The 16370-nt window shown below is 36.6% G+C and overlaps 1 protein-coding gene across 3 annotated transcripts in view; it reads left to right on the top strand.

The window, feature by feature from the left end:
* Window positions 1-16370, top strand: part of PCCA (propionyl-CoA carboxylase subunit alpha) — a 383508-nt gene that overhangs the window by 291048 nt on the left and 76090 nt on the right. For all 3 annotated transcript variants that reach the window (XR_009049065.1, XM_057707846.1, XM_057707845.1), the window contains one exon: window positions 6112-6210. Coding sequence is in view for 2 of the 3 variants with exons in the window: in XM_057707846.1 (XP_057563829.1) it covers window positions 6112-6210 (99 nt within the window). In the remaining variant the exon portion in view is untranslated. The remainder of the gene's footprint in view (window positions 1-6111; window positions 6211-16370) is intronic.

Raw genomic sequence — 16370 nt, 5'->3', positions numbered from 1 at the left:
TAAGCATGGGCACCCTGCAGCTTTTTCTTGTCAGGTGTGCAACCCTAATACCCTCTCACCAAATCTGTTATTTCCTTTGCCTTAGATTTCATTTCTCAATAGTTTTTGGCATTGAAGAGTAGCGTTGTTCTTTATGTCAGGTTCTCAGTGTTGTAATAGTGAAATGCCACTCACACTCTGCATCTGCTGCTTCAGTCCCCTTGGCTGAAGAATTAGGTGTAAACAACATGTATGGCTTAGTAACGAGCATTCTTCAGTGGTCTGCCCCCACCTTTCTATGGTATTAAACTGTGGTTTAAAGAGACATTCCCTGTCTCTCCTATGGCTTATAATTACGTTCAACTTCTACTCGTCTGATGACAGCATCAGTAGAATCTGCATCTGCTGTTCAGAATTATGGGTGTTTTGTTTTGTTGTTTGTTGTTGTTATTTAGAAATCTGTTTGTTGCTTGAAGGCTGACAAGGCATGTGATGGCTTTCAGCATGTTCTCTTCTCTCATTTAAAATTTCCTTGTGTGTCTCATAGTTTAGGATTTGGAGTTATCCCTTCAGCTATATAGTGAAGTTGCAAATTTATACTCATTACTTGTGAGGTGTAAAAGGAAATGTAGTTTCTTTATCACACATGATCTTTAGTAGAGGGTGAGGGGGAAGAAAAACTTGCTAATAAGCAGGATCTTGGTCTCTTTTGGTTTAACTATTTTCTTTCGGGTACTATAGTGCTTCAGGTTTCTTCCCCTCCCTCCCCCTTCCGCTGAGGTGTGGAGTCTGGGTGTATGTGAGAGGGGCCATTGGGGATGCGGTCACACTGGCCTCATAACTATGGAAGTGGGACAAAGAGCTAAGACCCACAGTGTCCTTGCAAGGCTTTGCTGCAAGGACCTGGACCAGTGACTGCTGATCCTGTTTGTCATCAAAGAGGCTTCTGCTACCCGTGGTCCTGGTTACTGTTTGCCTTCAGTCATGGAGCCCCCAGGACTACGTGGTCTTTATTGTGGCCCAAACCTTCTGTAGTCATCTCAGTAGGACAGGGGGAAACTTCTGGTTTCTTACTACTGTGATGTACCGGAATCATTTTTCCAGCCTGTTACTGCATCAGTGCTGTACTGTTACTCTGACACCACGTTAGGGATGCCATGAAACAAAGTACTGGGCTTTCCTGCAGCCCCCCCCCAGACTGTGTTCCAGAAGTAGACCTCTAGCCCAGATATTTTTAGGGTACTTGATACCATCTCTCTCCACTGCCACCCCCTACCTGTTCCCAAGGGTCCATGAAAAAGAGGAAATGGGAGGACTCTGATCTCTTCATCTGTGTTTACTTCATATAATTTAATTTTCATGTTTCTGTCTTGGAAGAAACTTGCATTCTTGCCAAGTTAATATTCACATCTACTCATCCAGTAGCAGAGGATAGAGGGAGAGAAATCAATTTATCAGGAAGGGAAGATAAATCAAAGGTGGTTGAAAAATATTGTTTTCAGTTTTTGAAGAGGTATGTTTTTTCCTTTTTTATTTTTGTAGAGTCAGACTTATTGAGGTATAATCTGTATAAAATTTACTCTTTTTAACTGTGTGGTTTGGTTGAGTTTTGACAAATATATATAGTTGTGTAATCACCACCAAAATCAAGATTTAGGATGTTTCCATCACCCCAAACGTTCCCTTATGCCCCTTCCTAGTCAGAGTCAACTCTTGGTCCCTACCAATCACTGGTCTGATTTCTGCCATGTAATGTCATATACATGGGATCATACAGTGTATATTCTTTTGTGTCAGCCTTCTTTCATTTAGCATAATGTTTTTGAAATGCTTATTGCTAGTTACAAATCACTGTGTGGATATACCATATTTGTTTATCCATTAATCAGTTTATTTGGACTTTTAGGTTTTTTCCAGTTTGAGTCTGATGTAAACATTCTGCTATATATATTCTGCTTTCATAAACAAGCTTCTATGAGCATTCATGTGTAGGTCTTTGTGTGTACATATCTTTTCAATTCTCAGGGCTTTTCTAAAGTGAGTGTACTATTTTGTGTTCCTACAAGCAATGTTTGAGAGTTCCAATTGCTCCATGTCTTTACCAGTATTACCACTCTTTTTAATTTTAGCCAGTGTAGTGGATGTGGAGCACTGTTTCATTATAACTTTAATTTGCCTTTTCCTAATGACCAGTCTGTTATATTGAGCATTTTTTCATCTGCTTGTCATCTGTCTCTCTTCTTTGATGAAGGGTCTGTTCAAATCTTTTGTCCATTAAAAAAATAGAGTTGGTTTCGTTATTGTGTTATGAATTCTTTATGTATTTTGGATACAAGTCCATTATTTTGCATATGTTTTTTCACAACCTGTGGCTTGACTTTCCTTTTCTTAAAAGTGTCTTTCAAACAGAAGTTTGTAATTAGGACAAAGTCCAATTCATCTATTTTTTCTTGTAAGATTTGCATTTTTTTGTGTCCTAAGAAATCTTTGCCTGGCCCTAAGTCATAAAGACTTTCTCTCATGTTTTCCAGAAGTTTTATAGTTTTAGATTTTACATTTAGTTTTAATTGTTTTGAGTTGATTATTTTAAACACTACAGGGTAAGGGCCAGAGTTTATTTTTTTTTAATTATTATTATTTTTTTGGGGGTACACCAAGTTCAATCATCTGTTCAGAGTTTATTTTTTTAAATGTGGATGTTCAATTGTTGTTGATAAACTATACTTTCTGTTTTTAATATCTTGGCACCTTTTTTGAAAATCAACGAGGCATTTATATGTGGGTCTCTGAACTCTCAATTTTGTTCTGTTAATGAATATGTCTGTTCTTACACCAGTGTCTTGATTACTGTAGCCTTATGGTAAGTCTTAAAATCAAGTGGCATGAGTTCTTCAAATTTGCTTATTTTTCAAAATTGTCTTCGCTACTCTATATCCTTTGCTTTTCTATATATACTTTAGAATCAGCTTATCAATTTTACCCCCCCCCCCAAAGCCTACTGTGATTTTGGTTGGAATTACATTGAATATATAGAGCAATTTGGGAGAGAAATTATATCTTAATAACACTGAAATTCTTATAATTCATGAACATGATATATATCTGCATTTTTTAGGTCTTCTTTAATTTCTCGTAAAGTAATGCTTCTGGTTTTTGACAAAGTAAAATCCACCCCCCCATGTTTTCATTTGTTACTTTTTAACAGCTTTATTGAGATATAATCCACATACCATGTAATTTACCCATTTGAGTATAATTCAGTATATTTACAGAATTGTACAACCATCACCACAATCAATTTTAGAATAGTTTCATCATGTCAGACATGAAGGCCTGTTACCTATAGCCATCACCCCTCAAACCACCCCCCCGCCCCCAACCCATTCCCACCCCATCTCCTACTTATCGCAGCTACTGATTTGCTTTCTGTCTCTTATGAATTTTTCTATTCTGAATTTCCTATAAATGGAACTATATAATTTGTGGTCCTCTGTGACTGTCTTCTTGCAGTTAGCGTGCTTTCGAGGTTCACCTGTGTTGTAGCATGTATTAGTATTTCATCCTTTTTAAATTGCCAAATAATATACCATTGTATGGATATATCACATTTTGTTTAGACATTCATAAAAATGGTTTATTTCAGGGTATAACAACTTGGTTCCTCCTCTAACATGATTTGAGTAGATTAGGTTCTTTCCTCAGTTCCCCTTCATGTGCCTCAAAGATGCCAATTATGGTTTCATTGTCAGCCCTGTTGATTTGAAATTAATATCAAATACAAATTTTAAAAGATTATCATTCAAAATCTTTCTTTACAACCTCTAACTTTAACAAATAAAACAAAACCTTCATAATTGATTATTGAACTTTTTATTTTTTTTATTTTATTTTTAGTATTTATTCACTTTGGTTGTGCCAGGTCTTAGTTGCAGCAGGCGGGCTTCTTAGTTGTAGCAGGTGGGCTCCTTAGTTACAGCATGTGGGCTCCTTAGTTGTGGCTCATGGGCTCAGTTGTGGCTCGTGGGCTCCTTAGTTGTGGCTCATTGGCTCCTTAGTTGTGGCTCGTTGGCTCCTTAGTTGCTGGCATATGATATTGAGCTTTTCAAACTTTTAAATTTATAAGCATTTTATATTTATTTATTTATTTATTGGCTGCTTTGGGTCTTCATTGCTGTGAGCAGGCTTTCTCTAGTTGCAGTGAGCGGGGGCTACTCTTCGTTGTGGTGCACGGGCTTCTCATTGTGATGGTTTCTCTTGTTGCAGAGCATGGGTTCTAGGTGCATGGGCTTCAGTAGTTGTGGCACGCCAGCTCAGTAGTTGTGGCTTGGGCTTAGTTGCTCTGTAGTATGTGGGATCTTCTCAGACCAAGGATTGAACCTGTGTCCCCTGCATTGGCAGGCGGATTCTTAACCACTGTGCCACAAGGGAAGTCCCTAGGAGCATTTTAAAGCAATGTTTCAGTTTTAGAACATCTTTTTAGCATTTAATATTTGTCAAACTCTACATGCTTAGTGCTTCTTTTGGAAATCTTTCATTACATAAGGAGATACTTAATTTGAGGGGAAGGGCTAAATAGGATCATTTAAAAAGGTATTAGTGATGCTTTAATCAACCTTTTCTGCTTTTCGGATCTTTACCATGTAGTATTTTAATAGTAAGTAATCTTTGAGATAGTATGATTATCTGACCTTATTTTTAAAACTAATTTAAGGATAGGACAGTAAAATTGTTAGAGATAGGGGAAGAGAGAAAATATTTAGGACCTACCACAACAGGCATATTGGTAGAGACTTTCATGTGTTTACTTATTTAATCTTTATAGCACCCTCTCAGATAGCTGCTTTTACCGTATTATGGTTTGGAAACTGAAGCTCAGAGAGGTTAAATTCTCCAACTTAGCAAACAACTTTCACTTGATGAAGCTGCAGTGTCAAGTGAGACCCAAGTCAGTGTGATTCCAAAGCCATTGTTTTTTCTTCCCTGTAACTGAATTGTACTGTGTGTACAAAGAGGTCACTAAACCCAGAAAGACAAGCCAGTGTGTGATATATGTCCTGCTGATACATCATTACATAGCCCATAACATATCTTTGGTTTTAGACGTTGTGACCACATTATAGGGGAAATACACACACACACACACACACATAAATATATATATACATACATAAATATGTATTCAAACATATACATATATATATGTACACACATATTCTTCTAAACAGTGTAAGTCTATGTGTCTTTGATTTTAGTGCATATCTCTTAAGAGAATTGATAGTGAAAGAATTGTTAGGAATCATGTATCTTGGCTGTGCTACAGGTTTATTTTGAAACTTCAAAGTTAAATATCTCTTTGTTAGGTTGTTTACTGTAGACTTAATGTTATTTTTTTCTTACCTCTCATACTGAAGACTTGGGGAATGAGTGACTGAAGAGGAAGAAATAAGGAATGGTACTTTTACGTTAGCTTTGAGTTTTTTCTTTCAATCGCTTTTATCTATTTGGATATTAAAATTTTTCTGTTAGGAATATCTGTTTTAAAAGATTATGGGCTTTTCGGGGTAACTTCGTGAATGATGACTGGATGAAATTAGTCATTTATGATGGACAAAAATATGACAGAAGTTTGCAAAGTTCAAATAGACTTTTAATATTCAACTCCAAAGAATTTTGCCTAATTAAAGCTTCTGTTTAATTAAGATAACAATGCATAGTCCCTCATTAAATTTAACACAGAAAAAGTTCTTTCTTGGTCCTTGGAGAGGATATTATATGCAAGCCCTGTTGTGTGGGTTGCAAAATGTCACTGGAATTTATATGCATTACTTGTCTAATTGCAGTAAATGTAGCATGTCCGGATAGGTTTAGAGTTAGAAAGCTGTTTGTTACTTACTGGAAATCACTTGAAACCTCAGTACCCAGAGGCAGCTGTGCCCAGGTCCTTCACCTCTCCCCAGAGATGGCTAAGAAGACTCTCGTTGGACCCTGTCTTTCATGGTGGGAGCAGTAAACATGACAGGTTGTTTGGGGAGCCATCTGTTTAAAATGGCTGCTGCTTTGTATGCAGCAATGAACTTGAGATCAGTTTTCTGTCTTTCTTCATGGTAACAGTCTTATTTGGTGTCACAACAGGTGGAAGTTGATGGGTCGAAACTAAATGTGACCAGCGTGTGGAACCTGGCTTCACCCTTATTGTCTGTCAACGTTGATGGCACTCAGAGGACGATACAGGTAAATGTTCTGATGAGTTACTTAGAGGGCTCCGTCAAGTCCAGAAACCTCACCAGTACCCGTGTGGTTAATACTTACAGATACAGTAGGGAAAACCTACATTTTATCCACCTCGTACGTTTTAGAGCTGAAAACATTTTTTTCTTATTTTAGAGGGCCTTGAGCTAAGTTCTTTCCTGAGGAATCAATATGTTCCTTTTTCAGGCAATCTGGGAAGGTTATGTTATACTTTGTTGTGTAAAGCATCCTGCATGCTTTTCTAAAAATATTAGAAGATTAGCAGTTTTCTTTGCCATTGTGGGTTTTTAGTTGTAAAATATGACTAACTCTGTTACCTTTCTTTTCTCTGTAATTGAAATTGCATGGTATTAGATAAACAGAAACATGAGCTCTTTGGGTTGACTTGGCATAGCACATGGATGCCTTTTAAAAATTATCTTAAAGAAAAATTAAGTAATCTTAATTTAACCTTTCTTTCCCCCCAATATAAAATTTGTTGTATTGAGGATATGCCTTGAAATCTAGAGTTGATTGAATGTTCTTTGTAATCAGTGTCCTTCATTTGAAAGTAGAAAATTATGAAAAGAGATTCTGCCAAAATTCCTTTATCTCACCACATGGTTGAGGTCCAGGAAAAACAAAACAAAGTAGCACAGAACATGTGGCTGTCACATGCAAATAAAAATCCTAAACCCTCTGTAGCATAAATGCTCACTCTTTTTTCTTTTCTATGAAAATGTTTTCACATTCCCTTAACTTGATTTTACACAGGAAACTGATTTTTGAACCTAAAGAAATCAAGAAAATCACAGATAAAGATTACTATACACCAGATTCATAGATACTTCCGTTAAAATCTGTGGGGCAGAGGATTCCAGAATCTCAATAAATATTAATAACTAAACTAATTTCCAAGGTTCAATTAGTATATTACCTTTATGGTTGCAAGAAACATTGAACTCTCCGTAATGAGCCCTCTATTTTGACTTTGGTTTTGTGACTTGCCCCAGTATATTTTGTCTCTCTCATGTTTTCTTTCATGTGCTAAGTATGAGGTTAAACATTTGGAGACCCTTGGAAAAATTTCACTGCACAATTTCATAACACTGAGATCCAGTTATTATGTCTTCAGAACACATGGCTTTGTTACACTTGTTTATGTTAATAGAATATTCTCTGCACTGGGTGTGCTGTGGCTGACATTCATGTGTTTTGGTCTGGAGGACATAGTATGACCTCTTGGTAGTGAGGAGAGAGAGATACCAAGTTCTACTTTCCAGGTCTTTGTATCATGATATTTTCAGTGTTCTTTTCAGTGACTGTGCAGATGGGTGTCTTAATGGCACTTTTACATGTAGAGTTTCTAGATAAGTTAACACTGCGTATGTATTTGGAATAATCCCTAGAAATATTTTCACTAGCAAAGGGATAATGCTCAGTAAATCCCTTTTCATTCTTATAAGTGCTTTACTTAAAAAAGAAGTATTAATGTGAAATAAATGGCCCTCAAGGCAGACCCTGTGACTCTTTGGAGGAGGTCATTGCTTCCAGTTAAGTGCTCCGTCACTGGGAAAAAGTAAACTCAGAGAGATGAGTGGTATACTGGGGAAAAAAAAGTCACTTACCTAATAAAAGATGAGGAAGAATTTTCCTCATTAGAACAGGTGAGTTTTACTTACTTTTTGTTGGCGTTAGCACTCAGTGTTGGCTCTCTATCTCCAAAATATAATGTGGTCCCTGTGAAATTAATAATAATTATAACAATAGTAAATAGTGCTTAATGTGTATCAGGTACAGTTCTAAGCATAGTACGTATATTAACTCATTTCATCTTCACAACAACTATATGAAGCAGGTGCTGTTATTTATACGTTTGTAAATGAGGTAACTGAGGCTCAGGGAAAGTAAGTGAGTTGCTCAGGGTCACACAGCTAATGGAGGGTTGAACCAGGATTGAAATCCAAGTGACCTTGCTGTAGGATCTATTAACCATTACGCTGTGCTAAGGCAGAGTAAGTAACTTACCTGTGATGACAAAACTAGGGAGAGGCTGAGCAGAAAAATGAGCCCTGGCACTGTGACCCCAGGGTGTGTGCTTCTAACCACTACGCTGTATAGTACTTTTCAGTTTTCCCATAGAGTTCTTCAGATACTCATTTATCTCTCATTTGTGCTTTAAACCAGTGCTGCTCAGACTTTAATGTGCTTCAGAATCAGCTAGAAGATTTGTTAAAACTCAGATTGTGGGACCCTCCTGCAGAGTTTACTCTGATTTAGTAGGTCTGGGCTAGGTGTGCATTTCTCAGCTCCTCGGCAGTGCTGTTGCCGCAGGGGCCGCAGTTTGGGAACTGCTGCTTGAACCCTTTGTGATCCGAGGATAAGCTGGGAGTGATGAACAAAGTGACCAAGCAGGAGCCCAGTCGTCTGCAGCCTTGCTGGTTACACAGCACAGCTTCTGCTTTATTCTTAGGCCCGCAGGACCCATTTGAAGAGTTAGTTACAACTAAGGAGGTGATGATGTGCACAGAATTGGAGTTTATAAAGAGCTTTATTTTGGTTCCGTTGTGGAGAATGGATTGAAAAAGAGTGAGACTGGAGGCAAAGAGAGGTATCAGAAAAATGGGAAATCATTTTGCCTGGAAAATATTAGCAGCAGTCAGGATAATGAGCTTTGTGTGAGGATGGGGTCTGAGAGAACCATAGGAGAGAAAGAACTGGTGGGCTCAAGGTGATCTTTGTTGATTTCTCTTGTACCTGCCCTGAAGCATGGGCAGATCTTCAAAATTTATTCCTAACTCCTTTTTCTCTATGTGACTTCCTGGGCTGCATTGGCCAAGAGTTTCAGCTCAATACCTCCAAGCAAATACTATGAAAATGTGTTTCTTTGTATTTCTCTTGCACTTGTTCATGGTAAATTTAGAGAAAAACTATGGGATGAATATTACCACAGGTGTTTCCCAAAAGCGATTTTACGGTAATAACTGCTTTTCTTTTTTCCTTGGATTTTTGTATATATATCTAAACTTTTTACTATGGAAACAGTTTATATACACAGAGTAACATGTATTAATCTTATAAAAGGTAATGAATAACCCATTGAATCTGTTTACCCATTCAGATGAAACAAGGAAACCTTACCAATGCTATTGACTTTCCTCTGTGTGTCCCCTGATTAAATCCTCCTTCCTCCTGCCCCTAGAAATAACCACATCCCAATTTTTAAACTTAGCACTTCCTTTTCCTTATGGATACTTACATATAGAGTAAAACTGTAAACAATGTATTATTTAGCTACGCACGTTCTTAAGCTTGGCATAAATGGCGCCCTACTTTCTATGCTTCTCTAAGTTGCTTTTTCCTCCAGTGTTATGTTTGTGAGTTTGGTCTATGTTAAGGAATGTAGTTTAGTTTATTTCTCTGCCAAATGTTATTAAATCATATTAATATACCACAATTTGTTTATTCTTTCTCCCCTAGACATTTTTGTTATTTCTTTTATCACAAACAATACTTCTGTGAACATTTTTCTACTACATGTTTCCTCTTGAAATAAATGTCTCTTCAAGGAATATGCCAGTAGAATGGCTTGGTTTAGGGAATATGCGTCCTTAATCCTACATGGTGATGCCAAATGGTTTTTCCCATGTGGCTGTACCAATCTACATGCTACCAGTAATGATGGAGGTGATGATATTAACAATATGAATAATGAGTTAACTTTATTGTCTACTTGCTGTGCCAGGCACTGACTTTTCTAAGCACTTCTTTGTGTTAATTTATTTAATCCTCACAACAATTCAGTAAAGTATGTGCTAGTGTTATTTCCCATTTTGTGGTTGGAGAAACTGAGGCTTGTCGGGGTGAAATTGCTTGCTCAAGGCATTCTGTTAGTCAATGGAAAAGCCAGAATTTGAACCCAGGAATCTGTGTCCTTAACAATTTTCCTTCATGTCCCGTGAACCCTTGGTATCCAAATGACTTAAGTTTTTCCTGACTGGTGGGTTTAAGTTGTATCTGTGCTTTTAATGTTTAACTGTATTTCCCTGTTTAGTAGTGACAATGAGCGTTTTAAAAATATATTTATTGACAGTCCTATTTTCTCTTCTGCAAATTACCTGTTCATGGCTTTTGCCCATTTTTTTTTTTTTTTTACTGGATTGTTTGTCTTTTTCTTACTGGTTCATAGAAGTTCTTCATATTGTGTGTCCTGAGCCTCTGTTAGTTATATGTGTTACAAACAACTTCTGCCAGTTTGTAGCTTGTAAATTTTTACCTTTTAAAGTTAGACGTTTTAAATCTGAGATTTAATATGAGAATTTTCAGTCTTTTCCTTTATGGTTTGTGTATTTTGTATTTGTTTAAACAATTATCTTCTGCTCTCAAGCTCATAAAGATACTTGCCTATATTTTCTTCTAAACCTTTTATGTTGTGCTTTTCCACATTTAAACCCATAATCCTTTTGGTGTTGATTATTGTGTCTGGTGTCAGTTAAGATCCAGCTGTAGTTTTTAGAATTTGGATGAGCAGTTGTGCCAGCACTACGGACAGTCATGTTTTCACTCCTTTACTCGTTTGACACCGTCTCACCCTTCCAACCCCAAAATTCTTTAAAAGGCTTACTGTTTCTGTGAAATGTTTCTCAATTCATTGTAAACAAAATGCTGACTTTTTCCTTAGTATGAAGTTCTGGTCACTTTATTTGCTTTCGTGAGCTCTCTGTCAGGCACTTTCATTTGTCATTTATCTCTGGGGAATCCCTAGCCACTTATAGAGGGTGTGTGTTTGTGTGTGTATTTTGCAGGCCAGAGGTCTCAGATGATATTTGAGACACACCTTAGGAAAGCATGTTCATGAAATGGGAAGTGGATTGGGAAGCATTCAAGTAGGGAAGTAATGTGAGCTAAGCATGGAAAGTAGATTGGAGGAGCCAAGTTACGAATGGAAAATTAAGGAGTCTATGCTTTTCAATCGCCAGTGGAGATGTCAGTGAAGCTTTTTTGTAGAGGAAAGTAACTTCCATCAAAATGCTGTTGTGGGAGGTTAGGGTGTCTTCATAATAAGAGAGAGGTTAAGGAATTGAAGGTGGTAGTGGAAAAGAAGTTCATTTAGAAGGTATTCCTATTACTTCACTCATGGGGTAATGGATCCTAAACTAGGGTACTGGCAGTGTACAGAAAAGAGGGGGTGGGGTTTGGGGAAGTTGATGATTAGAACTTGACACAATTTGTTGAATCCTCTGTGCATACAGTGGCATACCATAGCGACCACAAAATCCTGTCTTCAGCGAACCCTGGTCCTCTGCTTTGACCATTTAAAACTTTTTTTCTAATAGGTGTTTATGGCCTTGCTTATCGTTGTTAGGTGGTTATCCTCTTAAAAGCAAGGTTTTGAAAGTGAACCCTGCATTCTCCACTTTTATATACCAAGCTACCAATCATCCACCAGTTTCTAAAAGCAAGAAAAAGTGATAGAAATTCAGAGTTCTATGGCAACCTGAGATTAAGTCTGCTGCACTTTGATTAGATTTTTCTTCCTTCAACACTATTTTGAAAACTTACGAGGATTTTTTGAATTATAGTAAAATATACATAAATTATAAAATTTACCATTTTAACCAATTTTAGGTGTATAGTTCAGTGACGTTAAGTACAGTCAATTGTGCTCCTGTCACCACTATCCATCTCTAGAACTTTTTTGTCATCCCAAACTGAAACCGTTCCCATTAAACAATAACCCCCTACTCCCCGCCTCTCCACAGTGGTTGGCTAATGTCTCTGTGACTACTCTAGGTACCTCACATAAGTAGATTCATAAAGTATTTGTCTGTTTGTGACTGGCTTATTTCACTTAGTGTAATATCTTTAAGGTTTATCTGTATTGTGGCATGTGTCAAAATTTCCTTCCTTTGTAAGGCTAAATAATAATCCAGTGCATATTATTTATATATATATGCACCACATTCTGTTTCTCCATTCATCTGTTGATGGACATTTGGGTTGTTTCTGCCTTTTGGCTGCTGTGAATAATGTCGCTGTGAACATGGGTGTGCACATACCTCCGCTAGTCCCTGCTTTTAGTTCTCTGGGGTGTGTACACAAACGTAGAATTTCTGGATCATATAGTAATTCTAGTTTAATTTTTTGAAGAACTTCTATTCCGTTTTCAACAGCAGCTGCACCATTTTACATTCCTACCAGCAACACACAAGGATTGTAATTTCTCCACATTTTCACTAACACTTGATATTTTCTGTTTACTGCTGTTGTTTTTGTGATAGCTATCCTAATGGATGTGAAGTGGTATCTAGTGGAACAGGATTTATTTTTGATAGTTATTGAGAAGACATTCAGGGTATTTCCCAATACTTGCCATTTCTTTATCTGTTTTACTGGGTAACCAACTCAGTGTGTAAATAGAACTTTTTTAGTGCCAATGGAAGCAACTTTCTTACAACTGTTCTTTCAAACTCATTCTCTCAACTTATTCTTTCCTCCCCTGCATAAACAAGTCTCACAGTCGATAAACTTGCTATCAGGTAATAAGCAAGTCATGGTCTATTTGGCACAGAGTGTGTTTGAAAGTCTAATTCATTGTAATGTCAAAACTGGTGAAACCTCTCCTGGTAAAAACTGGTGAAATTTCTCAGACTGAGAAATGTTTATACGAAAGATGAGAGTATCACTTTCTTCTTTCTTGCTTAATATCCACTTCCACTTCCTACCTGCTATCCGGGGTCTCTCCAGAATTGCAATATGGGGTAAGATGAATGGTACCTGGCTAGAGGAACTAGGTTGACCTGGGCAGATATAATCTGGTATTCATTCTTTTCGGGCATGACAAATGTCTAAAGTTGGCTGGTGTCTTCTAGGATTTTTTTGTGGATTGATTTGGGAGAATTCCTCACCTGCAGAATCCTTAATGCTTGCTCTGTGTTTTCCTGATTTCTATGTCTCTTGATAGGCAGGGTCTCCCATCAGGACCCAGCCTCTTTTCCATGATCCACATCTGGGCCACAAGAAATAGCTATAAGTCCTTGCCTCATTAAAGTCTTCTTTCCCTGTCACCAAAAGCACTGCTCATCTTCCCTCACGATCCAGGAGATAAAGTCATCATTCTCATGAATTCCTTTCACTTAGCTTAACATGTTCAACCTTGAATTCTTAGCTTAAGAATTCTACCTCCTGTAATTAATTTTTAACATCTTTCATATTTTCTTGAGGTAGGAATGGGCAATTGCTGGTTTCATAGTTTCTTAGCATGTCCTATGAGGTAGCTTGGTCTAGCATCTTCCTTAAAGATAGGTAGGTATTTGGTTCCTATTTAGTTTTATTGCTGAATCCCTGTGACAACTTGGAGAGTAGCACTTAACATGTTTATCTGATTAGATGATGAAATGCTTGGGGAAGAAGCATTACCTTTGCTTTAGAAATTACCTCCTTGCCATTTCTCCAGTCAGATTACATTTGTCTATTCACTTTCCTGGTTTTCACTGGTAAGCCTCATGAGCTTAATATTATCCATTACATTCTTTAAAAATAAATTGTATTTTGGCATATACATTATTTGGATAATTTTATAAATTACTAAATTATTTTAATTGATCTAAATTTCCTGTTTCAATTTTCATTTGACCTTGACTTTCCACTATCTTGCTGAGATCCTGACCTGTGTAGAAGCTCAATAACTGGATGAATGGCTGATGGTTGAGTGGGTGGATGAATGGAAGTCATCTTGCATTTTTGTAATCTCAGAAATAAATCACCTTATGTATACCTTCATTTTAAGATTTAGATTTTATTTCTTCTAAGCCTTCATCAGATTAAGCTGTGTTCATCAGATAGCCTTCTTAGACATTTTATCAATTCTCTTTAATTCCTGATTTTCCAACATTCGCAAAATCCATATTCTATTAGATAACATGGCTGGTTGATCCCTGCCGATACAGAATCACTGTAGTTCATGTGAGAGCAGTGGGAAACAAGAGGGCTCCCAAGGATCTGCCCATAGAAGTTGCTTGCTTCTGTAGCACGATTCTTTACAATTGAGTACATGTCTTTCCTGTTTGCTTTCATTTGCTGTTGACGGCTAACAGTACCACCTATTGATAGGTATTAGTAGGCCTTTAAAAGGGTCCACCTCAGGCTGTTCCTCACTTCCTCCTTCGCAAGGTGTGTGCACTCTCTCCCCCAGTGACACTGATTATTCATGGCTCAGTTGAGTCTCCTTCACACCACCTCTTACTCCAGTGTATCCACATGCTCTGCATGCTGCTTTACGTTTTTTTCTCTTCTGACTTCAAGAAAATCATACTCTTGGACACAAATTCTAATCATTATTAATAACTTTAAGTATAAAGCTAGTAATGTCTCTGTCTGACTTGGGGAAGAATTCATATATTTTGAAATGAAATAACTTATAATAAAGAACTGGGGATCTAAACCTTGAAAACTCTTGAAGATACTTAAAGGCCCTCTTCAGAATTTTGAAGTTTTTAATCTGTTTGTTCAACTGATAATTAAACTATTTTCCCTCAAATATTATCATTCAGTGAAAATAAAATGACACTATCTTTTGTTTATTTTCTTTTTTATTGTTGGTTATATGCCAGCGCATCCCTGCTATTCTCATTGCATGTGTAGAGTCCTTATTAAATATGTCTTAATGAGATAATCTGAGATACTAACAATCTTCATTCTTTTGTGGGAAGTTATATTCTGATTTCCAAATTGTCAGTTTAAAAAGTCGCGGAATGAAACAGATTGTGCAATAGAAATCTAATATGAGCCATAGTTGCAGTTTTAAGTTTCTTAGTAGCCACATTAAGAAAGTAAGAACAAGTGAAATTGATTTTTCTAACCCATTTTATTTAACCCAGAATATCCAAAATGTTAGCATTTCTACATGAAACAACATTTAAAAATTTTTAATGTGATACCGGAAATGAAACATATGCCTAACATGTATGTGACAACAGAAACATAAGTAATGGAGTGATTAAAGTGGAATGTACCAAAACAGTGAAATTGTGTTTAAAAGAAAAAACATATTTACTACTTCTGTATTTAAAATTAAATAAAACGATAAACTTAGTTTCTCAGTTGCACTAGTCACATTTCAAGTTCTCAATAGCCGTGTGCAGCTAGTTAAACAGCTCACAAACAAAACCTTTTGTAAGTCAGTGTTTATGGAAGAAAAAAAACACATTTTTTAAAAGTGCTCCCCCCATGTGTCAACCACAGTTTTGGTTTTTATCATTTAAAATTAGAAATTGATGAATTGAATTCATTTTAAAACAGAAGACACATTTCTCATGTAGGTGACAACCTTTTAAAATTTTAATTTAGAAGCTTAACAAAAATTAGAACTATTTTTAAAAAGTGGAAAGATTTCCTGTCTGGAGCATGTAACTAAAGTGTTGAAACAAAACAAAAGATTTTACTCTTCTATACGTGGTAAGCTCACTGCTTTCTTCACACATTCAAGCACCTTCCGACCATGGAATGTGCGAAATGAATAGAACTTTTTTTTATTATTCCTATGACTGTATTCCTGTGAAGTAATTTTTTTTAACCTCGCAGAGGCTCTTTAATTTTACTCTGAACAACTCAAATAGTTTTCGGTTTTTTACAATGTAATTTGTCTGCTGGGATTTAATATATTGTTTCTCGTTAGTGTTTTACATACTAGATTTATTTTGCGTAGTCAGGTTGTTTGAACATTTGCAAGCAGAGCCGACTAACTGCTATTGGCCTGTTTCTTTGTGTGGCATGATTTCTTCTCTCCACCTGCTCACAGCAGGTTGTCCACAGGCCTGAAGAGTAGCTAAATACTTTTGAAAATATCTTGAGATCCTGCTAAGGTCTTACAATTTCCGCATTTGTGTGATGTGAAGCTATTCATAGTGTACCTTTGAAGGCATTTTTCTTTTTATTTCTCATATTCTTGCTTAAATATTTTCAAGAGAAGATAAATTTATTATAAATAACAGTACAAAGCTGATTGCAGCACTATTGCATTCTGCATTGAATAGGTCATTGATATTCAACTAAGTGGAACTAATTTTCTATGTTAAAGCAGACAAATTTGGAATAGTGTCACATGAATCTCATGTTATTTACTGCAGAATACCAGATTAAATGGATTACTTATGAATTGATTG

Source organism: Hippopotamus amphibius, chromosome 14 (assembly GCF_030028045.1).
Source record: "Hippopotamus amphibius kiboko isolate mHipAmp2 chromosome 14, mHipAmp2.hap2, whole genome shotgun sequence".
NCBI classification, from domain to species: Eukaryota; Metazoa; Chordata; class Mammalia; order Artiodactyla; family Hippopotamidae; genus Hippopotamus; species Hippopotamus amphibius.
Note: the sequence above shows the minus strand (reverse complement) of the source record. Positions and strands in the feature narration are given on the sequence as shown.